We start from the raw sequence: 27,717 nt of genomic DNA, 5'->3' as shown, positions 1-27,717 counted from the left end.
GTAGTTTACATAATGTTATGTGTATCGATGTTATTTTTTTCAAAACAACTATAATTGTCTAATCAAAATTGAAGAATTGATGATGACTTGGGTTATTTATAATTTAGTTACTAGACTGATCCGTCCAGTTATATATCTTTAACATTGTTATTTTCTTACTTAATATTGGGTACTAAAGGTTAAATGTAATGTAAAAAAATACATTTGTGGCATTAAAGTATTTATTTTTCTTCAACGATATTTCAAGGTGTTTTTTGAATGATGGGATGGTTTTTTCACCTTTATGTGAGTAATTACGTTTCAAATGTTGTATTTAAAAAAATATGTTTGTTACTATCGTACTCTTGATGTAGTAAATAAATGGATTGAAAGGATAAACTCGTTTTAATGCCTAAACGTAAACGTCAACGTCGAAGTTGGTCGATTTGCTAGTCTACTAGTTGGTCGGCTAGTTGGTCGAGGATCGACTTGTTTCATAGATTGATTTGAAGATGGATTTGTAGACAATGAAAAATGAGCTTAATAAACAACTTTTAATTAAATCAAAAAAGCAATAACATTAAGATTAACAAATATTTGCTATACGCCAAGCAGCAGCGCAACGCCGGCTAGTGTCCAGCGCGTCGGCTTGTCTTTAGTCTTCAAGTTGAAGGTCCACACGAACGTTGGTCCTCGCATGCTGGATAAAAAAAACAACGATATAAGTCGTGTTTGTGTTTCACTAAGAATATAGACAATTTTAGAGCCACTGGAATCCTCCCCAAGACCTTCTTTTAAAGGCTTTTTAGATTATTTTTGTACTTTCTAAAATTTTGGCACAATCGAAATCTTCTTGAATATGAAAATATGTAATATCATTGTAAAAAATGGTAGACAAATATTGTTAGAACTGTTCAAGAAAAAGGAAAGGGAGGTTTTAGTGTACTAACCGAATTTTGTATACTGGGCATTCGTAAACGTTGCGTGTGTCCTGCTTGTCCTGTGTGACAGCGCGCACGTAGATGACAGGCATGAGCGGGAACAGCTCCATCATGCGCGACTCCACGATGCCGCCCGTCATTGTGTCCCATCGCGCGCCCTCCATGAACAATCCGTGGATGTTGGCACCCTCGCGTGGCGGCGCACTGACAAAAAATTGTTTCACTTGAACCATCATCGCGATAAGTAATTAATGAGAAAAATCTAGATATATTTACTTGAAGTCCTGCCTGTTCCTCTTGGTGACATCACAGTTGAGGCACATCTTGTCGAGCGGCCACTCGTTCTTGCGCGCCGTCTGCTGCATGATGGCCGTGAGGAATGACTGAGGGTTGAAGAAACCCGCCAGCCACACCGCCGGCGGCAGCTGGAGTGTAACACCGTGCATATTAAACATTGCACGACTTTTCAAAATTGTCTTGTCGATTATCTGTACCAACAAAAAAAATGATCAGGTCAAATGTGTATAAAAATCTTACATTAAAGTCCCCGGACCAGTTCTCGAGCTCGGTGAGGCGCAGACAGAGGTCGGAGAACCAGGCGGCGAGGCCGAGCAGGCTGGGGTACGCGAGCTTAGTCCACGAGTCCGGCACTTTGTCCATGAACAGCGACTCCATCAGGTTCTCCATGTCACTGCTGATCGTCAGCTCGCCCTAAAATCATATCTTACTTTTTATTGTTATAGCTAATGGAGAACGTACGTCCGACAGTTCATCTCTTGATAGATGAAGCTAAATTTTTAAACAAAATTGCCATAATAATTAAATGTTGTACCTTGAGACCTAGTTCCAGTTCTTTAAGTGAGCGTCGAATCTCTCCCATGAGCCGGTTCATCCGCTCGCACTCTTGCAGGGCGACAATGGTAAACGGCGTCAGCTCCTCAACTTTTGCCATCAACTCTTGCAGGTTGAAGGGCTCTGGGATTCTATCCATTATGTCGTCCAGTAAAATACGCACCTAAAACAAAATACACTATCATTTATATATTCTGATCAGTGATAATTTATTGGTTTAGGTGTTTTTCGTGCGTAATTTGATAGTGGTTCATACCATTTCTTCCTTAGTAGCGCCACCGCCAGCCTGGGCGCCGGCGTCTCTAGGTTGCATCTCGAAAACAACCTGAAACGATCCAAAGATATTTAATAAAAATAAGAAGAGGCACATTGAAGAAAAGCGGAAAGCAAATTTTATTGTTAAATCGCACGTCAAGGTAAAGAACGTCAAATAATATTTAAGATTTTTGTATTAGAGAGCTAGAGCATATATCTATGGACTTCAGAAGAGGTTACAATTGCTATAAGTTTGTTACCTTGAACAGTCTCTCCGACACTGTGGTTAGGTACCCGATTTCTGCGTTGGGGTGAAGGCCGTACAGGTAGGGCGTCTCGTCGGGAAGGTAGTCATCGATGTACTGGTGGTAACCCACGTAGTCGGAGTTCGGCGGTGAGATGAACCCTGGGGCCAGTTGTGCTTCACCGTCCACCTGTGAAAATCTATATTTTTAACACATCTAACATTGATCATAGTTGTTAGTCACTATTAAAACCTGGGATAAGACAAATATTACAAACTCGCTAACGTCCACGACTCCGTTCGTTCGGAATTATAAAAATAATATTTAGTAGGCTATATGTTATATCCAATACAAATTACAGATACAAGATCTGGACATACAATATTCGCATTTATAATATTAGTAAGATTGCATTCAAAGAAAGCCAGCAATCTTTAATTATTGTGAGAATTACAATGTTACGAATAATCATAATGTATGGAAACAGACCAGCTCGGGCTGCATGTACTCGATGAGAAAGGTGCGGCAGAGGCGGCGGTCCCAGTCGTCGGTGATGTGTCCGCCATACATGATCTCCCCGAACAGGTAGCGCAGGTCCTCCCAGGGCACGCGCGGGTTCGCCTCCAGGTAGTTGAATAACACATACACGCAGATCGTCAGGTCGCCGAAGTTGAACGGATAAACTCTGATATTCAAAAGTGAAGAAGATACTTCCTTAGTGAACAATGAACAAATCTGAATGCCGAAGTAGCAGATAAAATGACCCGAACGATAATCCTTTACCTATTCCATCCTTGTGGACCGAACTTTCTTCTCTCTGCGACTACTGCGTGGAAGTAGCATAGTGCAAAAAGTACAGATTTGAATTCGGCTTCCTTGCTGCACATCTCGAGGGTTTCCTGACTGAAGTTATCCAGAGCCTGCGATCAACACAGCATGTGAAAGATTTTTCAATGTCAAGAAAATATCGCACCATGGTTATAACTTAAAGTTAATTTACTAATACTACCAGAGCTACCAGGTACTATCGGTCATCTACGTACTTTATGCAGATTGGCCCACATGCCGATGGGCGGTTCGTTGGTGATTTTAATGGAGGATTCCAAGATGCCTTGTGGAATGATGTGGTATGCTGGGTCAGCTGCCGGCTCGGCGCTAAGGAATAGTCTGGAAAGCAAAGTATTGTTATGAGCTGTTTTATTGATTAAGATGCGTACAATTATTTTTACTGGTAATGACTTATGAATTGCCGCTCAAGTAGGTTCTCGATACCCTGAACAGAGAACATCAATTCATTTCAAAGAAAGAACTTATCTGAATACATTGTTTCAACAATGAAGAAAAAGTGATTTCCAAAATGAATTAATTTAATAGATATTTCGTCTAACCTGTATTCTTCCCTTGGATTTTCAAAGGTCTCTTCCATTTTCTTTTCTAATGTCGCGAGCCATTTAGCAACGAGATGGATGTTCTGCAGGATGACCCAGTGGCCAACGGAGGACGCCACGCCCATGGCCTCCTCTGCCACCACCTCTTGACCCTGGCCGAGCGACACTATGTGGAAAGTCTTCTTATCAGTCGAGAAACCTATCTTTTTGCCCAGCTTTTCTAGATCCTAAAACAATTAAAATAATGTACATATAAATACACAACAATGTACAATTTAATTTTGATGATGTGTATCTAATTTTTTTATTATTTTTTTAAATTAAGTAAAGATGTGCAATATAATTACCTTCAACGGATCCACTCCAGGGGACAGAATGAAGAACATGGCGGTGGTAGACGTACTCTCTTCGTAAGATTTTTCGAGCGGCGGAGTACGAGCCTCAACGTACTTCGTGCCGAGATTTTCTTCACAGAACGCGCTATTACAATAAATAAGTACATGAAATTGAATACATTTCTGACTACTCGTACTTACTTAAACGGATATAGCCGCACTGAATGGGAGACACTGTTATCAATAGGTAAAGATAAAAATATATTTACTACGCTAGAACTCTACAATGTTAACTTATAAGGTGGTTGCGTATTTCATGTTCTGCTAATGGTGGTTACTGGCTATTTACCCGCAGGCGTAGGACATGCGGTCGGGGCGCAGGGCGCGCATGATGCACAGTCGCTGGAGAGATGTCTTGTTCTTCCACTCGCCCGGCAACTTGTCCCTCTCGGGTGCCTCGCCGTCCGTGTACTTCTGCCATCTAACACAATACATTTACAAAAATAATGGTTGCAATTGTTCGTGATGGTCTCCAAACATCATAAAATATAAGTAGTACGGTAATTACCTTTTAGCAGCGCCTTCGATATCTTTGTCGAGATTCTCAAACGCGTCGGTTTTGGCAAGAGCGATGATGCCACCCCACGAGTTGTTGGACAACCACGTATACGGTGATGGCTCCGGTGCCACCGCGTACTTAAGCAAAAAGTCTAACTCTCTAGGGTCCACTTTCCCATCACATTGCAAAATCTGCGAATCATAATGGAATAAAATAAAATAATTGTTTAATTTTGTTTAGCGGCTAAAATTCAAATATGAAAGCTTTACAAAACATAAAACTTCACCTGCAGTGTGATAAGAAACAAGAAGATAAGCTTATCCTTCTCGAAAAGTCCCCTGCTGGTATACACGAACACTGCAAAGGTGATGCTGTCGAGCAGGTTGACCACTCGCGACTCTAGCTCCTCGGAGGGCGTGGCCTTCGCCAGCGCGTCCTTGAACACCACACTGTATGCCTTCAGTGAGAATTGGTACATCGGGTTGATCTTGTACAACTCGTTCAGGATGAAGTACAGGAGGGAGGCGCGGGTTGCTGCTCGTCTGTAATTATGGTAAAAAATAATTATAATCAAATGTATGGACTCAAATAACGATGTGTTTATAATTTCTCACCTGTATCTCTCTCTAGCTTCGTCAATCTTAACGGCCGTGACTTTTCCCTCTTCCACCTTTATCTCAATATCCGCCGCGGTCTTCTTCGTGGTCTCCAGATTGATGACGAGTGCGGAGTCGCTCAAAATGTCAGGTCCGGCGGAAGACAATCGTTTCAGCAGATCATCTTCCAGCGACTTGAGAGTAATCTTGAAGTCATTCTGCTGTTTGGTGAGACCGGCGCGCAAACTTTCCAAATCCGGTCTTTCGGCTTTTACTACTTCACCTAGCAGCTGTTCTTCTAAACTGGAGTTGAATTAAAAGTACTAACATGCATTATAAATAATAAAATTAAACGACTCAAGAAATGTAATTTTCCATACACATTACCAATACTATTGAAAAATTTGTACTCACCCATCCCTTGTTACAGTAAAATTAATAAGAGTACATTGCGCTTGCATTTCGGGCTGGTAGTGCGGGTTCGCTAATTTTGTTTGTATGAGAAGTCGGAACCTCGGATCATAGTCTATTTCTCTATCACCAATCTGATGACAACAATGATTATTCATTTAATTAATACAACAAAAAATATAATATTGTTGGTATAGACCGGAAGCCGATATGTACCTTGAGCACTCGTCCCTTGCGTATAAGCACGCGGCCGAGCAGCGGCTCGAGCACTGCATCAACGGTCTCGCCGATGTTCTCGAGCAACACCACGTCGCCGTTGCTGACGGCGCGCTCGATGCGGTCCAAGTAGTTGCGCTGCGTCAGACGAATCACCACCAAACTGTCGCCGTACTTCGATTTGATCCATTTAATTCCTTGTCTGCAAAGAAAAATATGGATAAAACAATGAACTCTATATTAGTCTAGGTTTTCTTCTAAATTACAAATACAAAATTAAAAGACTCTCACAGCTGTGGGTCTATCATTAGCGGCCAGCGCGCGGAGTTGGACAATATGGTGGCGTTCTCCGTGCTCATGGTGTCGGTGGGCAGGCCCTCGTTGTTCCAACAAGCCACTTGCGCGTCGTCTGTTAACATCGAGAGCGGCTCCAGACCTTCCGTCATCTCAATCTTCGGCTGGATGATTAAATAAAATAAATTTAATTTAAGTTCAATACGAACGCATTATTGGCTAAGCAGGACACAAAAGACTACTGCCAACGTAAGTATAGTTACATATTTTGATTTACCTTTTACAACATGTTATTAAGTAGATATAGTGACAATAATTAAAGATGATAATAATTATGGTTGTAATTATAAATTTTAAAATATATAAAAATTAAAATGATAATAATGATGTGTAGCTGTCATGATTTACATCGGATCTGGCGAGCGTGGGGACCCAATCGTCATTTAGCAGTTGCTGGCGGTACTTGCGCGTGAAGCAGCCCACGTACGATATGAACGCAGTCACCAGCAACACGTCGCCCGGCAACAGCACGCCAGACTCTTTCAGATTTACAACCGTCGCTGACCATCTACAATTTATACAAATTATTCCTAATTCCATATATCAAACCTAATTACATTGTTTTAATACTTTTATTAATTTTATATACACACCTAATGTACCATTATTAAGAAAGTATTGTTAAAAGCAAAAAAATATTACTGAAAGAGTATTTTACTAAATATACCGAATCTTCTCGGAAGCTAATCCATTCACGAGACGATTGGCCAAATCTATCGTCATATTTGTTGCATCAGCTTCCGCTTGACATTTCGTTTTCTCGTTGACGGCCTCTTGGAAAGCCTTCAACAGCCCCTCGAGCTGTTCCTCTAATTCCTATAAAATAAAAATATTCAAAGTGTCACCGCCAAAAATCACAAGTACTTCAACACAGTAAACGGTATAGTTATGTTTTAAAGTATGTTTGTATGTTTTTAGTATGAATAACCTTTATTTTGTCAGTGAGGAAGGCGAGCTTGTCGCGTGCAGCCTGCAGCTCTGCGTTGGCAGCGTTGAGCGCGCGCCGCTTGGGCTCCACCACCACGTACACGTCGTAGAACTTGATAATGTTGATAACCCAAGCGCACAGACCAGCGGCGGCCGCCGACTTGGACATTATAAACTCCGGGTTGAACTCCGGGTTCTTTATGTACGGCTGCACCGCCTGACACATTTCATTTTATTTAATAATTTTAATCCCTTAGTCTAAGAAACACCGAATTCAAAATGGGAAACTTACATATAAAATTCTCGTGTTACAATATTAGTTACCATACTTCTCCAAAACAGCATGACTGATTTTTATGAAATTTTATAGGCATATTAAGTAGGTCTAAGAATCGGCTATTATCTATTTTCCATACTCCTATTGTTTTTTTTTAACTACGCGCGAACGGGCGGGCTACGGGTGCGAGCGACACCTAGTATGTAATAAAATTATACATATTTTATTTAGAAGAATATCAAGGAATTCTTACCTTAACCACGTCTGGATGTATGTTTTCTTTATCGTAATAGACGAGATCATTTAAAAACTGATCTACTTTTGCCATCATAAGCTGAAATTAACAAGTCACGTTGAATACAACCAGAAAATCAGTTTGTGCGTTTTAGTTATCTACGTTTTATTTAATGTTTATGTTAACTAGTTAAACCTCAAATTTAAGCACACAAAGATCAAATTACAAAGTGCGAGTAGCAAACAAAAATATTATTTACTTTGCAAGCTTTCCACGACCTGTCCTTAGGCAGTTTTCCTTTCTTAGAGAAGAGTACCAGCACGGCTGCGGTAACGTTGACCACAGCATCAGGCGGTGAGCCAAAAGACTTTAATTCAGTGAGGTTGTTCTTGTTCAAAGTGTTGAGCGCCTCTTGCGCTGCAATCAACGCTGGCTCAGCTTTGGCTAAATCGTCCGCGCATATCTTTGCCTTTATTGTGACGTCCTCTTCAATCACTTTCACCTTTTTTTCTTCCTCAGCGGCTAAAAAGATGATGAAAAATAATTTTATAACAATTGTCTAAAACATTTCGTAGGTTACAAGTTTAGGAATAAAGGCTATGTACAAAATACACATAAATGTTACTATTATAATACATTATTACCGAAAGCTTTTTCCTTTGACACTTTCTCACTCTCGGCACCGACCACTTCAATCAATTCTTCGGCGGCTCTATTTTTAACCTTCAATATTTGTTCTTGTTCCGCTAATGTCACCTAGGTGTTATCAGTAAATTTAGTATTTATGGGTATTTTACTCTATTACTCTATAAGATAAAGATAGTTTAACAAATATTAGTGAACAATTAAATATAAAAAATAAGTTAATATGTAAATAATAATCTTAAATACAATCAATTTTAAATCGTGTTAAAAAATGTTTGTTCATATATGCAATTTAAAACAGATATATATATACATAACTACCTAACATACAATTATAGTGAGCGTTGCTAAAATACGATAAAAGCCAGCGTCAAGTCAACTAACCTTCAAAACGGCAACATCAGCAGCACACGAGGCAAGTTTGTCCAATCCATTCTCAAGCCTCTCAATCATCATGAGCAGCTCATCAGTTTTGGTGTTGAGCAGCTTGCCGTAGAGTGCGATCTGCTCCAGGAAAGTCTTGGGCGTGGTGTAGTTGTACCGACGCTCGTTCTGGAAGTACACCGCCGACATCCTGTTTACGCTTTGGTGCACGTGCGACATGAACACTGCCACCGGCTCCACGAGCTTCGCCTGGAAACAGTATACAAAAAAGTATGTTTTTTAACCACTTTATTTCAAAGATTGCAACGTTATATAATGTTTTTTTTGTAATTGAACGTAGAAAAGCATAGCATCGTACCGGTAGCGAGCGTACTTCAGAGATGAATCTCTTGGACACGGAGCGCAGCGCGTCCTGCGGCCACTCGTGGAACCAGTTAATGGCCGTGCAGTTCACGATCGAGGGAAACTTGCGGGCGCGTATGCGCAACGTCGCACCCACGGGAGAAAAGCAAAGGACTACCTATATAATAAGGACATTTATTTAAGAAAACTTCACTTACTATTATTTGAACAAATTGATTTGAGTAATAATAGTTTCTATCATTTTATTAGGTCTATTCTAATATTCATCAAAATCTAAGCAAAATCTTTATGCACCGACCTTCAACATAGTGCGTACGCGATTTATGAAAAACTTCCAACAGTTTTCTCGCGTGTCCGGAACCCCCGTGGCCTTTGTCTAAAAGCAATACATAAAATGTTAAAACTATTAAAAAAAGAGAATAATTTTGATATCATTAGATGGACTCATCACCTCTCCCCGTACTCCATTAATAACATTCTCAATTTCATCGTCGGCAAGCAGTTCAGGGATCTCCCCGGAGGCGAGCAAGTCGTTGATGAGCACGAGGAACCTCTCCTCGGCAACCTGGGCGTCCGTCATCAGGAAAACGTTGCCTATGTTCTTCAAGCCCGCTTTAATGTACAGCCCGGCTAGAATGTTACATATCTCTTGTTACATTTAAACCTTGTTTTTTAGCGACATGTTAATTTAAACAAACATAACCAGCTGTCTATCATAAATAAGTATAAGATCAGAGACGTTGCAATTGATAAGTATTTATATTTATGTACTCTTACCGAGATCGACCTTAAGGTCGTTACTGCTGTAACCCTTGCGCAGCTGGATCTGGAACACCTCGAGGGAGGATATGAAGGCGGAGAGCCGCGACAGCGACTGCTTTCCAGACCCACCCACGCCGATCAGCAATGCATTGCCACGCGGTGATTCCAAGATACGATTTATACTATAGAAAATTAATAAAGCCTGTCACACTCAGAGCCATTAAGAGAGTTTCCCCTGAAGTAGATTTAATATACGACATCTACGCTTAATTTTTTTATGTAACTACTAAACGACTCTGAGTAAAAACCAGTGAGTCGTAATACTATGAACAGCTTTGTAAATTGAGTTGTTGACTAACCGGCAGATATGGTACATGGCATCTTCAAAGAGCACAAGGTTCATAGAGGCGACAAGGTCGTTGTATGAGGAAAGAGACTCCTCCAGTAGGCGTTTGATCTGCGCCCATTCACGAATAGGGTTGTATTTGGGGTCTCCGATACCCTCCGCGAAGTGACAGTAGATGAGAGGCTTTTCAAACACTAAATTTTCATCGAAATCCTAGATAAAAGTAATAAATTAGACTATTAAATAGCTAAAAAAATGAGAGAAAGTAAGCAAATATTGTACATATATAACAGAAATAATATTTAACTATCTATGTCGTTTTAATTAGTTATTTCAATATATTCTTCATTCTTAAACTGTGATTTGGTCTTCTAACCTCGCAATTCTTCTTGATAGTTTCCGCGATAAGTTTGTTGAATGTGTCATTGTCCTCCGAGTCGACGAGTTTATCCGAGTAGACGCGTGTGGCCTCGTGCATCCACAGCCGGATCATCTCCGACGATTGTTTTATCACGTCACCGGTTGTAAACAGAATGCCCTAAAGAATGTGTATATTAACAAGAAATAATGAACTGTTTAACTATACAAAGAAAGAAAGATTAGTTTCATCAAGTAGTAATATTCTTATGCATACTTGGAATATATTTGAGAGGTCCCGTAGATTAAAGATGTAGTGGAACTTGACTGCGGTGGGTAGGAAGTTGGCGGCGAGCTTGGTGTGGAGGGCGAGCGCGGTGTTGACGATGGTGTCGACAAAGCGCTGAATTGACGGACTGAACTTGTTCAGTGGGTTGGCGAGGTGTTGCGACAGGATCTGCTTATAGATGTGGAAGCATGCGTCCAGCGCTGGGAAACTAATCAGGTACATATTAGAATGAAAAATCATAAGTATTTTTTTAGTCAATAATTATGTCATTTACCTGACAGCGAAAGTGCAGAAGTGCCTTTGCAAGCGCGGATCAATAGTGAAGGAGCCGGCCGTCGGGTTCATACACGATACGAACATGCAATTCGATATTTCTTTCAATGTCAACTTCTGTCTATCGTACCTGCCACAATAATAGTCAAATTTGTAGAAACAAGTAAGAAAGATTGATTATTTTTAACAGTGGTAAAAACGACAAGAATGAGAACCAAACTTCCGTTTTATGGAATTGCTGCGATTTTATAATGAGTAAAGAATTTGTCCTTCATGGCTTTGTTTTTATGACGTATAAGTATGTAGACGATACATTAATTTACCAATGCTTGTAGTCCATAAACTCGCGGATGAGCGTGTGAGGTTGCACGGTGCCGTACAGGTCCACTTCAGGCATGTTCATGTCATCCACAAAATAGATCATGAACTTGCTACCGGGTGGACCAAAGTTGCGACCCGATTTTTTCTCCAATGGTTTTTCAAGAACTTTCTGGATCATTTCTGTCACGAAATAAAATTTTTGAACATATTATCTACACTAACAATTAAATATTTCCAATAAAAAGCTAGCAATGAAATCACTAACCGGACGTTGTATAGAAATTGAGCGGTACACTGGTGAGGGCGTAGGAGTCGGGCAGTGCGTTGAGCTTGGCAGCGACACTGACCGTCTTGCCACTGCCCGCAGCGCCCACCAGCATTACCGGTTTCTGCTTAGCGATCAGCAAGTCCATGAAGAATCTAATACGGGTCGTCTCCGAGGTCGACACGAGGCACGACTAAAGAAGAAAAAATGCTTACACCATGTCAACTATTAGTTAAAAGAAGACTATATGTGGAACATAATGTATGAAACAAACCTGTAGTGGCAAGTCGGGATCCAACTCAAAACTTTCTACCTTCTCCGACCAGGGTAGGAACTTCTTTGTCTCCGGATCAATAAAGAAGCTGAACACGTTTCCTGACGGTGGAAACTTAATCTGTTTGAATTCATTGGAGAACCACTTGCTAAACTCGTTGCGCCAATCCACGAGCTGATCTTGGAATAGTCCAGAGCCAAAACCCCATACCACACAGAAAACAAAGTATGTTTCGTACCTTAAATAAATGTTATTTATTATAATATTTTTATGTTTAAACAAACTATGTCAAGACTAGTAAATAAAAGTGTTGTTATTTTGAAATTAAAAAATCCTATATACACATATTCCCGTGAATTTTATATCAGCTTACCATTCCTTGGGACAGTCGCTGGGCAGCAGTGACTTGTTGAGAAAGCATTCGAGCAAGTAACAAGTGAGCTGTATCTGCTGAAGATCTGTTAGCGGCGTGATGCGCTTGTACTTCTTGCTCGTCTCTAACAGCGGAGGTATGTATTTGTCAAACATTACTGTCAACATCGCCTTCTCCGATTCGTCGTCACGCGTCGTCTCTATCCATGATGCTACAAACCTGATAGAAGATAGTATACTATAGTAAACTACATATGGACATACAACTGGATTTTCTTGAATTTTTTAAACTAATAGCATTAGCATTTTATTTATTTGTGCTTACGGATTCCAGCCGAGATCCTGTGGGTTAATATACAGTATGCCGGCACGAGACACAGTGGCGGGGGTGGCGGTGCGCAGTGATGCAATCTCGAACAGCAGTCGCATCGACTTCGTTAGAGCAATTCTTTCGTTACTCGCCAGCGTCAACACCTGAATAAGAAAATACATATTATAGGTATTCTACTCTACTAAAAATAAAAACAATAGAAATTAAAATAAAATATACTGTCGGATGTATTATTCGCATTCCATTTATGAGCTATATAGAATTTATTTAACGCCTTTTGTGTACATAAACCTTATTATCATCCATAAGTGTGTTAAGACTCTCAATCCACATAGGATCAATGTCGCCATCGAGAACAATCCACTTAGGTCCATCGCCTGGCATATTCGCCATGTCACGCATTATGGTCGAGAAAAGACCGTCTTTCCATTCTCTCGTAGCCGGATTGATGACTCCGAACAATTCGTCGTTGGTGACCGCCTTGGGGTCCAAATCGTTGTAATACGGTTTCAACTTCAGCATGTGGTACGTCTTATGCAGACACTGCCAAACCATCGATTTTCCGGTACCCGCAAAGCCGACAATAAACACAGAGTGACGCACTGCAAAGAGTTCCACCAATTGCACCATCTGTAAAAAGATTAGTTACCATTGTTGGGAATCTCAAAAGAGAGATTACTAGTTTAAATGGATAGACAGATCCTTTTTTGTATGGAGTACGTTAAGTAATATATGTTAATCAAGTTAACCTTCAATATGAACCCTGGTTCAGGTTGCAACCTCATGGATACTGCGCCGTCATACAAGTTTTTCTCAAAGTCAAAATCTCGTTTTCGAGGCACGTCCAGTGCCGGAAACAGATCTCCAATAAGTCCCATAAACACCGGCATATCGTCAGTTACGATCTTTGGAATGTTAAAATCACGCAAAGCACGCATTAGCACTTGGTCTTCTGGTCTTAAACGATCTCCTCTCTGAAAAGATTTATAAAACTTGAAAAATGGTCTCTATCAATGTCAGACTCTCAGAGAAACTTAGAGGAAACTATTAACTTACTTACTTCTCCAATCCTTATTAGTCTAATAAAAAATATAAGTTAACAAACCTTTAATGATCCGGCTACGACAAGCACGGATTTGATAGCCCTTAAACCCCAATCGTAGTGATCTTGTTTGGAGAGGAGCTCGCGACACAAAGTGTACAGCGTGATAAACTTGCGCGCCAGTAGCCGCGCCTCTTGGAAGCCCTCCGCCACCAACATGATCTCGCAGATCAGCTCGAAGTCAGGCACTACCATGGCGCATGGACTAATATAGCAAAAAAATAACACAAAGGTTTAATTCAAACAATTAAATAAACATAAAAATTAATTAACTCTTCTTATAACATTTTAGCACATCTTAAAAGACAACTTAAGGGTTGCCAGTGCGCACGTTGCTAATAAGTTCATTAGAACTAAAAATTATAGATGTCAAAATGCCTAAACCGGATTAAAACAAGCAAACATAAAATAGGGTTTCTACAGAGTTTGTTACAAGTGTCACGGGCTTACCGGAACAGTGCCTTTAAATTCTCAGGCAACTCCGTTCTGCCCGCGTACCCGGGGTTCATTGTGATGAACATGCCAATAGTGGGGATCAGAGATATAATTTCGCCCATAAAATCAAATTTCTTTTTCTTGGCTTTAATGGCGTCCAGTACGGACTTCACTTGCACCGATACCACGGACAGCACTTCCACTGAGATGCGGTTGAACTCGTCGAAGCAGCCCCACGCACCAGTTTGAGCAAGACCTACCGTTATATATAATGATATAATATAACAAGTTTAAATGGTGTATGTTATGTGTAAAATGCTTATTTATGGTAATTATGATGTATAGTTGTCTTACTTAAAAAATCGAATTGCAAAGTTATTTTTCCTTTTCACCTTTGTAAATATTTCCACAAGATTTATAATCCATTTGTTCAGAGCAGTTGAACACGTAGACCATGATGCCGAGTGCGCGGCCAAGATCCTTAGTGGTCTCCGTTTTTCCTGTGCCGGCGGGACCCGCGGGCGCGCCACCCATTATTAAGTGGAGACTCTAAACACAAACATTACATTCACATTGATCTATTTTACTAGTTCTAAATCTATTCTCTACGCTAAAAGTATTTAAACCTGTAAGAATACTTAACAATCTCGATTGTAAGTTAGAACCGAATCCTGGTGAATGTCTTACTGCTGTCGCCTGTAAGTAAGCAAATTTTTTGGATTTTTCTAAATCAAAGTACCTGTGTCAGTGTGATGTAGCAGCGATCTGTGAGAGGTGTGATGACGAGACGTGGCGTGTTCCCAAGATACTCGTAGTCGTACAGGAATTGCGCGTCACAGATGTTGGCAAAGCAGTTGTTCAAATTGAGGTCCCAGCGGTGTCTGCACAATTAAATTTTGAATTGAAAATTGAATTCAATTGAAGAGAATTTACCCGTACCATACAAAAGAGCCAAGGAAAGAAGAAAACATTTAGGTGATATGTTTTCAAAATTTTCGCTACAAAATTCGTTACCTCAGCTGACTTTGCCATTGAAAAGCATTAGAGTTCTCTACTTTGGTCGCAATCAGTTTAGCGACTACGTCTCTTGAATGTACGTCGATGGTACAAATAGTCATTATCTTCTGTCGGTCTCCAACAGTCAAATCGCCCAATAGTAAGACAATAAGGGCATTCAGCTGAGCAATTTGTTTCTTCTGATAATCTTTTAGTGCATTCTCGTAACCTATCAGAACAAAAATAACATTCATATCGTATATTAAAGCTTCTTGTTCTACTATGATAGACAGCGATCATACATCGAGTAATGTTGATTAATTCAACTTAACCTTCCCCAGCTCTAAATACGGCAAGAGACTAATTCTTTACCTTCCTCTAATTTCTCAAATGCCTGGTTAGTCTCCGTGGTCCACCAGATCTGCGTGCCCACTAGCGCGGGTTGCGCGGGCCAGTCAAACACCCACTCGTCTCGGGGCTTTTCCTCGTAAGATTTCACACTGTGCTCAAATATCTCTCGCAGTGTCAATCGCATGCAATCAGTTACGCGATTCAGCCATATTTCCACCTGACATTTAAATATTTTATTTAGATAACATGAAAATAGAGAAACTTTTATATCCTCACAACAAATTATTTAATAACTAATTAAGTACTTCATTGTTTGTCAATAAGGTACCTTTCCTGAACAATCACAGCAGGGTGCTTTGAATGGCACATGTTCCTCGTTCTCTTTGGAGATCATTTCGTAGGCCAACTTACTGGTGGCCGAGGGGAACACCAGCTTGGCAAGGTTATCGTACAGCTTGGTAAGGTGGCGGCACACTGCTGGTGGGTTATTGCCGTTCGACAGAATGTCTGTGGGAATAGTTAAACTTAAATTAAAGTTAAAGTTTTTGAGTTAACATTTCAAAAAAAAATCAGAGAAGGTTTTATTTATTTGTTTATGGCACTCCCACTACACTTGACCTTCTTTATTTTATTGTAGTTTAGAATGGACGGATGTGGTATTTAATTTAATGAATATGCCCTCAAAATTTGATAATTTTACCGAGAAGATCGGCGGAAGACACGAAGTAAAACCTCGGGTAAGCCAATCTTTTGGTTTCAAGGTAATCGTTGAGAGCTTTCTCGCAAAGGTTGAGTTGTTTCATCAGGTCTTCTAGTTTATCCAGCAAACCAGGCTTGTTAGTAGCTTCAACTACGTTCGGTGTAGTCCCTATATCTTTTAACAATTCCTAAAATTAAATATTCATGATAGTATAGTTCAAAAATATATTATCTTTGGGTTTACAAAGAATTTACTACAAGCAGTACTTCTTTGCTACTAACGTTGACACAATTTGAAAACATACCTGGGTGGCTAGAGAAATATTGGAAGAAAAAGTTGTTCAAACCTTGAAAGTTTTATCTATGCCATCGAATCGCTTCGAGTCTTCGGGCAGCTGTGCGCGGATATCATCGGAGCCTACGAAGATGCTCTCCAGGTATTGCCACTTGCGCTGCACTTCGAACCAGAGCGCGATCACAGCGTCTGCAGTGCCCAGCTTTTTCTGCCACTGCGATGCTTCCTCTTCGTAATACCCAATGAACTTCGACGACATCATATTTTGAACTTGGTTCTATAAATTGGAAGTTTATCTTTGTCATTTTATGAATCATTAGAGCAGCTTACTTTAAGATTTCCTTGTTCAGCAAAATTCATATTTGTCCTGCAATTCATAATTAACTAACTTGATTATCTTCCAATGTTTCGACGAGTTCCTCGCTAGCCTTAGGCAGACGGAGTCCGGTGCGGTCGTGTATTGTGTAGTCGAATTCCATCATAGCCCAGGTGGCGTCCAACTCCCTGAATTATTGAAAAAGAAAGTTATTAGGTAGAAAAAAACTTAGGGAAACACTTCACAATGACTCAAGGGGCCATAAAGAATCAATTGAAATTGCAAGCAAAAGAAGAAATTGAACTTTATACGGATAATATTAGACTTTGCTTTTATTGTGAGAGATGAGGTGTGTTAAGATGCAGAAGTTAATTATACATTGCTACAAAAGGCAATGTCCTTTTATCATCTTGTCTTTTGCATCGTTGTTACCGTCTTTTACATAAAATACGCACTTAAGTGTTTTCTCCATAGCAGCTTCCTTCACTGACTTATCCACAATCGTCTTAACTTCTTCTTCAAACTTGTGTAGGTTCAGTGCAAGCAGATCCGCTAGCGTTGTGTCATCGTCGATATGGAATTTCACCTGTATTTCAATAAATAGTATCAAGAGAGCTATAATTATCATAAAATTAATATTTATTAGTAAAGGCATACCTGCGGTTTTCCGGTGAATTATCAAACTACTGCTACTTACTATAATAATTAAGTCATCTATGTACATATTATAAAAGTAAATAAATCTAAGCATTAAACATTTATAAGTAAAAACACATATTTACAAAATATATTCTGACAATATGAATGAATGATCAAACAGTTTTTGCTGGGATTTTTCCTTGGCCATAGATTTTAATTGAATACCCTTCTCTTTCATTTCTTGAAGCGTATATGTATTATTTAATTTCATAAACTTATTAATACGGTTTCGATTTTCTTGTATCTTTATTCTTCTAAAATCTTGAATTTGTAAATATTGCTTGTAATCCATTTTGGTGTCTTCTTCTTTATTAGGGACCAGATCAACAGTTGCCGCAAGATCTTCTAAAGATTTGAAATCGTTTAAAATATCCTCAAAGGAAACCCGTGTGTTAAAATTTCGCTTGGTTGTTAATGAAAGATGATGCATAGTGACGATGGATGTAAGATGAGAATGTGCTGCTCGCTAAATGAAAGACAAATTACATATTATTTACACACGTTTAGAAAACTACCATATATTATGCACTATAACTAATACAGGTCTAAATTTAAAGAAAATGTGTTACTTAATAAACGTTATAACAGGACGACTTAGTTACTCATGCATACAAAATTAAAAAAAATAGAATTTTAGACAGAAGGGTGCAATTATTTTATGACAACTCTAACCTTGGTGGCCATCATCAACTCGATCCAGTGCCTATCTTTAATGGCAGGGTTTTGAAGTTCTGTGACCGCTCGCAAAGATGTCATCAAGTTCTTGATCGTTGATTCTATAGCCAGATATGGCTCCCTAAAGAAAATATAAATATGAACTCTGAGATTTTAATTCAGGTCTTAGTTCTTTTTTTTTCTTTACTTATTTCTTTATTCAGTCAATATACCATGTTCTCATATCCTTGTCTAACTGGCGGAGATCCTTCGAGAAACGTTTACACTCCTGGTCCATACCATCGGCATCGATCTTTTTCCACGGCGATTTTTTCCAAAACTCAATAGTTCCCATAACGAGGAAGTAGTAGTCCCAAAGTTGCTAAAATGAATCACATATGTTTTTAAATTTGGGTCACACAAAAGTTGCGTGTTAATTTATAATAATTTACTTCTTATAGAAACGACCATAGGTCGTGAAATGATACCTTCACAAGTTTCAACTCCCGCCGGCACTGCTTGAGGCTCTTCTCATCTGGAGGTTGTATGTCAAACAACGAGCAAGAGGTCCTCAGACCTTGCATCATATCCTCAAAACCTGACAGTTCCTTATGCACACTGTCGATCTCCTTGTAAGGATCCTTACATGACTCCAGGAACATCTAAACGTAATTAATTTTAAGTTATCGATTAACTACATAAAAAATATTTTATTTATTAACAAAAAAAATGTAAAATCACGTTTATAATAAAAAAATTAAGATTTCAAGTTTTTGAACCATTACACGCCATTACTCGGCAGTCGCTATAACTCGTACCTCTTTACGTGAGAATTGATCGCGATACATAGTGATACGCAGATTAAGTAGTGCGACTCGCTTGGCAATGAGCGCCGCCTGCGCAGCCTGCAGCGGGGCAACGTTGTTCTTCATCACCGTGCTCAGCTTCACCAGGTTTCGCCACCTCTCCGGCAACACGTCCAGCTACAATATCGTTAGTGTCAGCTGGCGCCACATTTTACATTATCATTACATTAACTTCGAGCATTTGGAGATGTGCTTTTGTTAAAGTGAAAGTTTCTTGAATTTTTATAAGTACCTTCTCTAATGAGTATGCAATGTATGAAATATCTGTAAATAAATCCTAAAATATTCTTACCAGGGTGTAAACGGAATACTGACGTTTGGATGGAATATTCTTATCCATTCCAGAAAGCATGCGCAAAGGATCAGATACTCATTACAAAATAATGTTCATACCAAAATCTTACAAAAAAAAATTACACGAAACATGAAAAAGAAGTGTTAATACCTGTTCGTATGTCTCCTCCGGGAACTCTACGCCGTACTCTTTGAGCAGGTATATGATATCTCTGAGAGGTTCGAACATGAACTCTGTGCCGGTGTCTTGCTTAGCCTTGACCTCGTTCAGCACTTGCATTACCCGCAGCAAGCCCTCGTAGTCGTCCTCACCGAGCTCTACAGACAGCTCTTTCGTCGCATACTCTATGAATTTCTCCAGGTCGTCCAAGCTGTTAAGATTATAATAGAACGGATGTTCATACTAACAACTTATTATTTTGTTTCTTTTTTGTATAAATTTTTGAAACAAACCTAGTATGTACGTGATCCTTAAGATTCTGCTTGAAAAGATTACTCCATTTACAGATGATGTTCATTATGGCCTGGTTCAGCCGCTTTAAATCCAGTTTAAGCCAGCCATTGCATAGGTATTCAGATGGCAAAGCTGCCATTTCGTCGTATAACGCATTGTATTTATCGATCTGAAATAAGTACCGATATTAAATGTACCCGCATCTCTGAAATTAATCGTATACTTGTATTTTTACTACTCGCAAGATTTTTTTACAAACCTCTTTTTGGTATTCTGCGAGTGTGGGTTTCACAATTGGTGGATCCTCTCCGTTTTCGAAGCGATACTTATCGAATTCCTCCGGCGGAATCACTCTGCCGTACATCAAAAAGTTGTTCAACACCTCCTGCCTGTCCTCCATCCACAGTGGGGTATACTTCTCATATTTCTGAATACGAAAAAAAAATATACTAAATTATTGTTGCATTTACATCAGTGTCATTTACGTCTGTATCCAGCGGAAATTTGCAATTTCCAAAAGAGGGTAATAAGTAACAAACAACACACTTAACCTTGTTTCAAATGTCTAAGTACACTAAAATATTATACAAACCGAGGCATATTGTAAGACGTCATTTATGCTGTTTTCTATTCTCTTCAACAATTCATGGTAAAGATCTATCATTGCGTCTTCATTTGCTATGTCATCTGTAAATTTACAATTAAGTATATTGTCACCGCAATTTTAAAATATTAAGAAAAATCAATGTCTTATTACAATGGTAATGAATGGATTAAATTTTTTCTTAATCATGTTATAATGAAGGGAAGAAAAATATTCCATTAGGTGAGCGCAACACAACTGTTGAAAACAGTTGTCAAAACCTTTATAAGAAGACGGAATATAAAGGAAAGACTGAAGAATTAGACAAATTAAGGCCTTGCGTTTATTAAATTAATTGCATTAAAAGAAGAGGTTATTCTATACCTGCCTATATCGATACAGTTATAAGTATTTTCCAACTGTAACACTAACCTTCATAGGAAGGAATAGGAACAATGGGATCGATACGTGGAAACAGCGTGGCTTGCAAGAACATATCTTTCATCATTTCATTCAGAGTGTCGTAAAGACCATAATTGTCTTGAAGCTCCAGAGATGGTGTGAAAACTATGTCTGAAATTAAAATTGTCTTGTCTAACATTTGCATATTTGATAAGCATTATTTATTTATTAGACATGTAATATGCTCTTTTCAATTCGAATATTTTATTGTTTAAAAGTTATTAACCTGGATCTTTGAGCTCAGCAACAACTTGCATGAAGGCGACTCGCGGACCCTTTTCCAAATCGGTCTGCTTTTCGAAAAGATTCAGACTCGTCTGTATTGCTTTCATTACTTGCATAGAGACCTAGACATATAAACGATCAAAAGCATTATCATTGTTTATTAATGATGACTACATGTGTAATAACATAATTAAAAAAAAAATTTTTTTGGGCTTTCCGTCATTTTTCATATAAATTCATTTAAAGCACATTTGGACAAAAATTAGGCTTAAGATATTTTAGAAGCTTAATTAAAAAAATGTCTGCATCCAAATACCAAATATCTTCAAATGTGATTATTTTTAATACATTTCAAAAAGAGACTCTTTTAGACATGTAATGAAGGAGGATACTAACAAGTCCGTCGATATATTTGACATAAGCTGGCCAGCGTTCTGCTCTGAATGCCTCCTCCTCCATCTCAATCCTTTCAGCTTCAATATCCGCTAATTCTTCTGGATCTACTTCCTCTTCTTCTTCCGCCGGAGACTCCACTTCTTCTCCTAGAGTATTTGATTACAAAATTTGATTTTTTCAATTTCATATTAGTACCAAAGAATGCATTTCTGTACAATGTCCTAATCATAATTTTACCTGCTTCTCTTTGCCTTTGACGTTCCAATTTCGCATTCTGCTTCTCTTCTCGCTTTAGTCTTCTTGCCTCTCTCCTTTCGAACTTCACTCTTTCTATCTCCTCTTTCTCTCGTCTTCTCTCTTCCCTAATCATGTGCCTTTCTTCTCGCCTTGCCATTATCTCTTCTATTTTCTTTTGTCGAGCCGCTTTTTCATCGTCATCTAGAATTGCTTCATCGACTTCTTCTAATTCTTCTTCTTCTGATTCCAACTATTATGTTACAAAAAATAAAAAGCAATCAATTTAAAAATTATTCGATTTCATAATTTTCGACTGCACTTAGTTCACTACTGGACATACGCCTTCTACAATATCGTTAACAGTATTAGATATTTACGATAACAATTTATTTACATTAGGAATTTTCATTTATTACTTAGATTAATCGACTCATTCGATTTGATTGTAACATTTAACTAATAAGTAAATGAATTAAAAACCTCTCAACCCTCTAATGTAGCAAGTTTAATTAATAATTACTACTAAATTACATTTATTATAATTACCTCTTCTTCTTCTTGGATGTTGAAAAATAATTTGTAATTATCGCTCAAAATCTTTACAAACTCAGCGTGACTGTCAAGGATCTTGTTCCGTCTAAAATAAAATAATCAAGGTAACTTACATAAAAAATGGTATGAGAGGCTAATCAATTTTTTTAACTGCCGTACTCAGAATCATTAAGTGGTCACTAAAGGAGCCCCTCAATGTGGATCTAAAGCAAAGTTCACCCTTTGTGACCAAATAATGCAGCAGCGCGGCAGCAGTGTCTAATCATGTTACCGCTGCACGAGTCTAGGATGGCGTTCTTTGACGGCCAACAGTTCGAGTTTCTCTGGGTTCTCTTTGCGCCCGTGCAGCGGCTTGTCCGCCCACGCCGCGATGTTGTCCAAGCCACGCTTCACGTTACGTTGCGCGGTCAAAACACGTTCTTGTAGCGTGTTGATGGCGCTGTACACCTCCGCCATCCACTCTGTGACTATAAACAATTCAAAAGGAATTTAGACTTACACTTATCATAAAAACTTAGAGGTATAAAATATTAATGCATAGACGTTCCACAAGAAGCTTTCTCGGTCGAGTTGATTCAGAGAAACTAAATGGCATCTAACTAAATGACCAATGTGTTGATTAAATATGTGTAGTAGAATTGACTGATAAGCAAACATTTATCACGGTAGTCAGTGTCGCTATTGACGAACTTGTTACCACTGTGATGGTGCTTTTAAAAATACTTACAGTCATCGTTCCAAGTGAACTCCTCGACGCCGCGGCCGAGCAGCTGGTCGATGGCGTAGATCTCCTTCTCAATTAGCGCTACCTCGGTCTCGTGGCTGCCCTCGCGGATCGCGTTGTACCAGGCAATAGCGCGGTTCAGTCGGTTCATGTCGTACTGTTTATTGTTATAATATTTTTAAAGTCAAATTAATATGAAATAAGAAAATGGAAGCTAAAAACAATATTTTAGTCGTTTATCATCACAGATCTCATTATCACTGATGTGTGTACAATGTAATACAGATGTCTACTAACCTGCAACTTTTCATTCCGGTCGTATAATTCCAGACCCTCAGCCGGTATCCCTTGTTTATCCAAATATTTAAAATACCGTATCTCACGGAGTAAGAGAACTAACTGGAAACGAACAGTCATAACTAAACCATGTTTATAAATAGCACTTAAGCTTATCTAATATATAAAATTCTCGTGTCACAGTTTTCGTCACCGTACTCCTCCGAAACGGCTTGACCGATTCTCATGAAATTTTGTGAGCATATTCAGTAGGTCTGAGAATCGGCCAACATCTATTTTTCATTTTTTTTTAACTGCGCGCGGACGAAGACATCTAGGAGTATTATAAAGATAGAAGGAGAAGAACAGTACTTGATAACTAAGTTTGTTTCAAAACTAGAACTTACGCCAAAAGTGTCTCTTACCTCTGGACTAAAATTGTTTCGAACGAATGGTGGATCGCGGTAGATAAGGTTCTTAACGAGATGCACCTTGCAGATGCCGGGCACTGTGGCGCACCATTGCTTGAACTGTCGATCCTCCTGCACGTTCAGGTAGCCCAGCATCTCATTCTGCTTTTGCTTCATATACGTCGCGTACTCGCTCGTTATTATCCTTAATATTAAAGGACATTTATGTATTTCCAAAACATACCACAGAAATTTAGTAGGCCGAAAAATATATTTTTTTATATCACAACGATTGAGGGTCAGGAATAATTACGATAGATAAAGTACAATAAATACGCACGGATCTTCAAACAATATAAAATCCTCCATCGGATCTTGAAGTCTTTTTCGTAATTTGTGTATCCACCATATCATACCACTGACCGGTGGGAAAAATGGGTCCACCATAGGTCTTTGTGGTCCTTTCGTCAATCTCTGAGAATAAAAATACGATTATCACTTGATCAAATTACAACACCGTCACAAAGATGGGTGTAATACGTACCCCCATTTCTTCATCAAATATTTCTTTTACGTCGTCCAAATTAGAATGCATTAAATCCAAAAGCTTAGAAAGCTTAGGTTTCAATTCCTCTTTTATAACGGGACGATGAAATAGATCACCAATGATTTGAAAAAACTGTAATAAAATGGTATCCATTTACCTCGACGAAAGTACATATTATGAACTAACTATAATCTCCATCAAATCACATAACTTAAACTTGACTAATCATGATGAAACTAACTTTAAAGAAATGTTGCAGATTCTCGCACTCGTCTAAGCCTTGTGAAAAGAGCGAAGCTAGCTTCTTGTCAACATCTTCTAACACCACCATGTGTTTCTTGTGGTCCTTGATGAAGGAGGGATCTTCCGGGTCCGCGGGGTCGTAGGTTATGTTGCCCAATGACTGATACTTTATGGTGTATTCCTCTAGGACCTGAATTAAAATATTAGCCTTGTTTTTGGTGCTGAGAGTTCTTTCGTTTCTTATGTTTACCTGCCACTTTAACTATGTTGGTAATATAGGATATCAATCAGGAACCAAACTACACACTTTAATAAAAAACCAAATTCAGAGAAGAATATCCGAACCTCCATACATTCACTGCTCAAAATCTTTCCACGTAGGCCGCAGAACTCTACTTTTTCCAACTTGAAAATCTCGACTGTAGCCTCCAATATCTCCGCGATCATATTGAGCCGCTTCATGTACTCATTGAAGCGCATGAAGACGCGGTCAAAGTCGAAGGACCAGCGCACCGGCAACACGCCCGGCGGGAAAAACGTGTTCACTTTGTCCCGGTTCATTGAATATGTTTCACTAAAAATTATTGATCTCAATAAAGAATGAATCTAACAAATACAGTCAGGATTGACTACGGTATATAATTACTTACTCGAAATTAAAAATATTACACATCAAAAGGAACCCAAAAATAATATTATGACATATACCAACAATTTAAAAAAATATATGGCGACAAGACTTACATAAAATGATTTAATACGTCAACTGCTTTCTTTAATTTCATCAACTGCTCGTCTGGCTCGCCTTGGAATATCGATGGCGGATCTATGGAATTTGTGCACTGCTGCACGAGGAGATTGCATACTTCTCGCAACAATGCTAAAAATGTCAAAATAATGTTAAATATGGATACATTTTTTAAACTAGACAAAAAAGTAGGCACATACGTATGAGCTTTTCAACGCTGCAGTAATACCGAGAGCTGCCCCAAAGCAGTCCGATGCAGTGGAACATCGGTCGGATGAGCGGCTTCGAGTCGAGGAAATCCGTGCCCTCTATCGCTTCGAAGTGAGGGATCAGGGGCTTCTGGTACACGTAGATATCTCGACATTCCACTATAGCTGAGCATCGAAGACATTGTGCATGAATTATTTAAAGTCTGGCCCAACAATATTCTATAATTTCAGTTTACCATTAACTATCTACTGAATACAACTCTGATCGCAGATGTTTGATAAAGGAGAAATCCGATGTGTATTTTATTTTATTTTTCAATCCACTGGTTATCGTGGGATCTCCCAAAATGCAATCTGAAAGATCTGGAAATGTTTAAGTAATTGTGATATGGTCTCACCAGCGACAATGTTGGTGAGCATGCTCTTGAAGCAATTTAAGTAGACGCTCTTGGTTTCTTCCAGGTAATGGGCCATGCGCTTGACGCGCGGGTCACGCAGCTGCGAGTAGATTCCTTCAAGGTTGCGCAGCCGCTGCGTATAGAAGTCTATGTCGGCACTTGGCAACGGAAACTTAGTTTTTTTGAACACTAAAAACAAATTAAATCTCTTAACGTATCTAATTAAAGTGGTGGTATTAACGTAATAGTAATGATTCGAGATTATGGTAACAACTACGTGGAGTCTATTATACGAATAAGGATGTATTTTTAATCAGCGTATGTACATCTTATCTAAGCTAAGAGGTGAAAATTTAAGAAACGTTGATAAAAAAAGTATAAATTTCTCTTTGACTTTACCAAGATAAGAATCTTCTTGGAGCAGATCGTGGACTTGCTGCGCCCATTTAATAACTGCACCTTCAATGTTTGTCTTTAGAGCCAAATCGACATCTTCGCCGTCACTGAAATAAACACGAGTACGTTCAGAGGCACGTGGGCATTGCAACCTTATGTTTACACAAAAATATCCAGGTAATCATTTTTGTATTTAGCAATGGTAAAAAAACTCTATGACTTGATAGCGATAAAATAGTCACCTTTCCTTTATCCTTGTTTCTGCATAGTAAATGTTCTCTACGCCAGCAGGCATCGGCAACATGACCTGACTCGACATCTCTCCTTTTAGCTACAAAATTATACCAAACTAGTTAACTTAAATAACTAACACTAGCAATCATGTGTCTTGGTAGTAGAGTAGAGAAGTATCTAAAATATAAAGCTGTCCATTCTGCGCTACAATATCGATTTCACACGTATACATTTAAGTACAACGTATTTAAGTTCAAAGGATTTTTAAAGGATTTATGTTTTTTATAACAGGTTATAAACCTGTAAAAAATAATTTCTTCTTTACCAACATTAAAGCTGTGTTTAAATACAGTGAGGAGTGAGATCAAATGTAACCTGATGCATCAAACTTCTTAGATCGTTTACGTGTCGCCGCATGTCCTGCTGCACTACCTTCGGCCAACCTTTCTGGTTTTCAGGGTTACACAGCATAGGACCGATCACTTCATCAGCCATTACACTAAGGTCCATGAGCACGTTGCCCGACATTTCGCCAATTGTTAATACCTAAAACATTAATATTTACGATTACCTATTCTAACCAAACTGAACAAGATTTTTTTGTTAGTTTAGGTTATATTTGCGCTATATATCGTAATTTGTAAGATACAAGATACAGATTTGAAAGAGACCCTAATATTTTACCTGACGCAAATTAGTTTGTGTTACTTTATCATTGATATTTCTCAAGAAATACACCATCTTTCCTCTGCTAACTGGCGGGAAATAAGTAGCGCATGTTAGCTGGCCTGCGGTATTCATTCGAAATACAATTATATCATACTTAGGCATGTCAAAAAATCTGAAAAGGATATGCTGTAACAAAAGAACATTTTTTTTTAATTAAAACAATCAAAACGTACCATTCAATAATTTCTGCCTACCCTCTTAATGCAGATTTACGTTTGCTATGTTAAACATACCCTTTCGTCTCCAGTTATAAACTTTTGCCATTTGTCAAGCTTTATCTTTAAAGATTTCATAATATATTCACTCATGAATTCAAGTCTTGTGTCGACATCCTCTTTCTGTAAAAAAAATTAAAGCCTCGACACTTATAAGTATAAAGGAAATGCAGCTAGTTTTTTTAAGTTCAGCAGTCCTTAAATGCTTTAAAAAACTATGGAAGACTACGATACTTACATCACCCATTTTGAAAATTGTATTATTAACACACTTAATATCTTATATCCATTATATTAATCAGTTAAATAATACCCTATCAAATTCTGATATTGTATACAGAAAACAACTTATTAAGTTAAGGAATATTTTCATCTATTTTCTTTGTTGAATTAAACCTTTTACAAGTTGCTATGGAAACT

General features: G+C 38.6%; 1 protein-coding gene across 1 annotated transcript; it reads right to left on the bottom strand.

Moving 5' to 3' along the window:
- Nucleotides 1-579: 579 nt before the first annotated feature.
- On the bottom strand, nucleotides 580-27,608 carry LOC106721448 (dynein beta chain, ciliary). The gene is made up of 82 exons (XM_045681948.1): nucleotides 27,536-27,608; nucleotides 27,316-27,420; nucleotides 27,038-27,208; nucleotides 26,729-26,899; nucleotides 26,362-26,450; nucleotides 26,123-26,226; nucleotides 25,724-25,912; nucleotides 25,317-25,490; nucleotides 25,113-25,248; nucleotides 24,714-24,942; nucleotides 24,367-24,558; nucleotides 24,123-24,257; nucleotides 23,919-24,052; nucleotides 23,594-23,783; nucleotides 23,190-23,291; nucleotides 22,896-23,049; nucleotides 22,440-22,635; nucleotides 22,163-22,253; nucleotides 21,617-21,866; nucleotides 21,380-21,525; nucleotides 20,985-21,105; nucleotides 20,729-20,869; nucleotides 20,306-20,400; nucleotides 19,973-20,140; nucleotides 19,713-19,882; nucleotides 19,411-19,630; nucleotides 18,918-19,082; nucleotides 18,588-18,761; nucleotides 18,333-18,481; nucleotides 18,118-18,241; nucleotides 17,202-17,332; nucleotides 16,820-16,934; nucleotides 16,483-16,707; nucleotides 16,137-16,323; nucleotides 15,765-15,943; nucleotides 15,458-15,653; nucleotides 15,104-15,314; nucleotides 14,829-14,970; nucleotides 14,482-14,638; nucleotides 14,105-14,345; nucleotides 13,658-13,859; nucleotides 13,302-13,526; nucleotides 12,844-13,182; nucleotides 12,547-12,695; nucleotides 12,223-12,441; nucleotides 11,850-12,087; nucleotides 11,576-11,768; nucleotides 11,313-11,490; nucleotides 10,991-11,119; nucleotides 10,705-10,924; nucleotides 10,447-10,608; nucleotides 10,084-10,283; nucleotides 9,740-9,906; nucleotides 9,414-9,592; nucleotides 9,261-9,338; nucleotides 8,958-9,119; nucleotides 8,600-8,848; nucleotides 8,215-8,326; nucleotides 7,830-8,092; nucleotides 7,589-7,669; nucleotides 7,060-7,275; nucleotides 6,799-6,947; nucleotides 6,480-6,639; nucleotides 6,069-6,235; nucleotides 5,778-5,979; nucleotides 5,565-5,695; nucleotides 5,169-5,453; nucleotides 4,841-5,096; nucleotides 4,564-4,745; nucleotides 4,345-4,476; nucleotides 4,008-4,140; nucleotides 3,661-3,887; nucleotides 3,316-3,439; nucleotides 3,056-3,192; nucleotides 2,762-2,957; nucleotides 2,288-2,461; nucleotides 2,029-2,097; nucleotides 1,753-1,935; nucleotides 1,458-1,631; nucleotides 1,197-1,345; nucleotides 930-1,124; nucleotides 580-679 (listed from the first exon to the last, which is right to left on the bottom strand). Exons 1-82 carry the CDS (start codon nucleotides 27,542-27,544, stop codon nucleotides 580-582), a joined length of 13,764 nt encoding a protein of 4,587 aa, XP_045537904.1. The 5' UTR covers nucleotides 27,545-27,608.
- Between the last annotated feature and the right edge of the window lie 109 nt (nucleotides 27,609-27,717).

Source organism: Papilio machaon, chromosome 17, assembly GCF_912999745.1.
Source record: "Papilio machaon chromosome 17, ilPapMach1.1, whole genome shotgun sequence".
Classification (NCBI taxonomy): domain Eukaryota; kingdom Metazoa; phylum Arthropoda; class Insecta; order Lepidoptera; family Papilionidae; genus Papilio; species Papilio machaon.
This window is presented reverse-complemented; position numbering and strand designations above follow the sequence as displayed.

Coding starts and splice junctions, on each gene's coding strand:
- LOC106721448 (XM_045681948.1), bottom strand. Junction 25,249..25,316: donor CAGCGTTGAAAAGCTCATAC/GTATGTGCCTAC, acceptor TGACATTTTTAG/CATTGTTGCGAGAAGTATGC. Junction 6,640..6,798: donor TTAGCTTCCGAGAAGATTCG/GTATATTTAGTA, acceptor TATAAATTGTAG/ATGGTCAGCGACGGTTGTAA.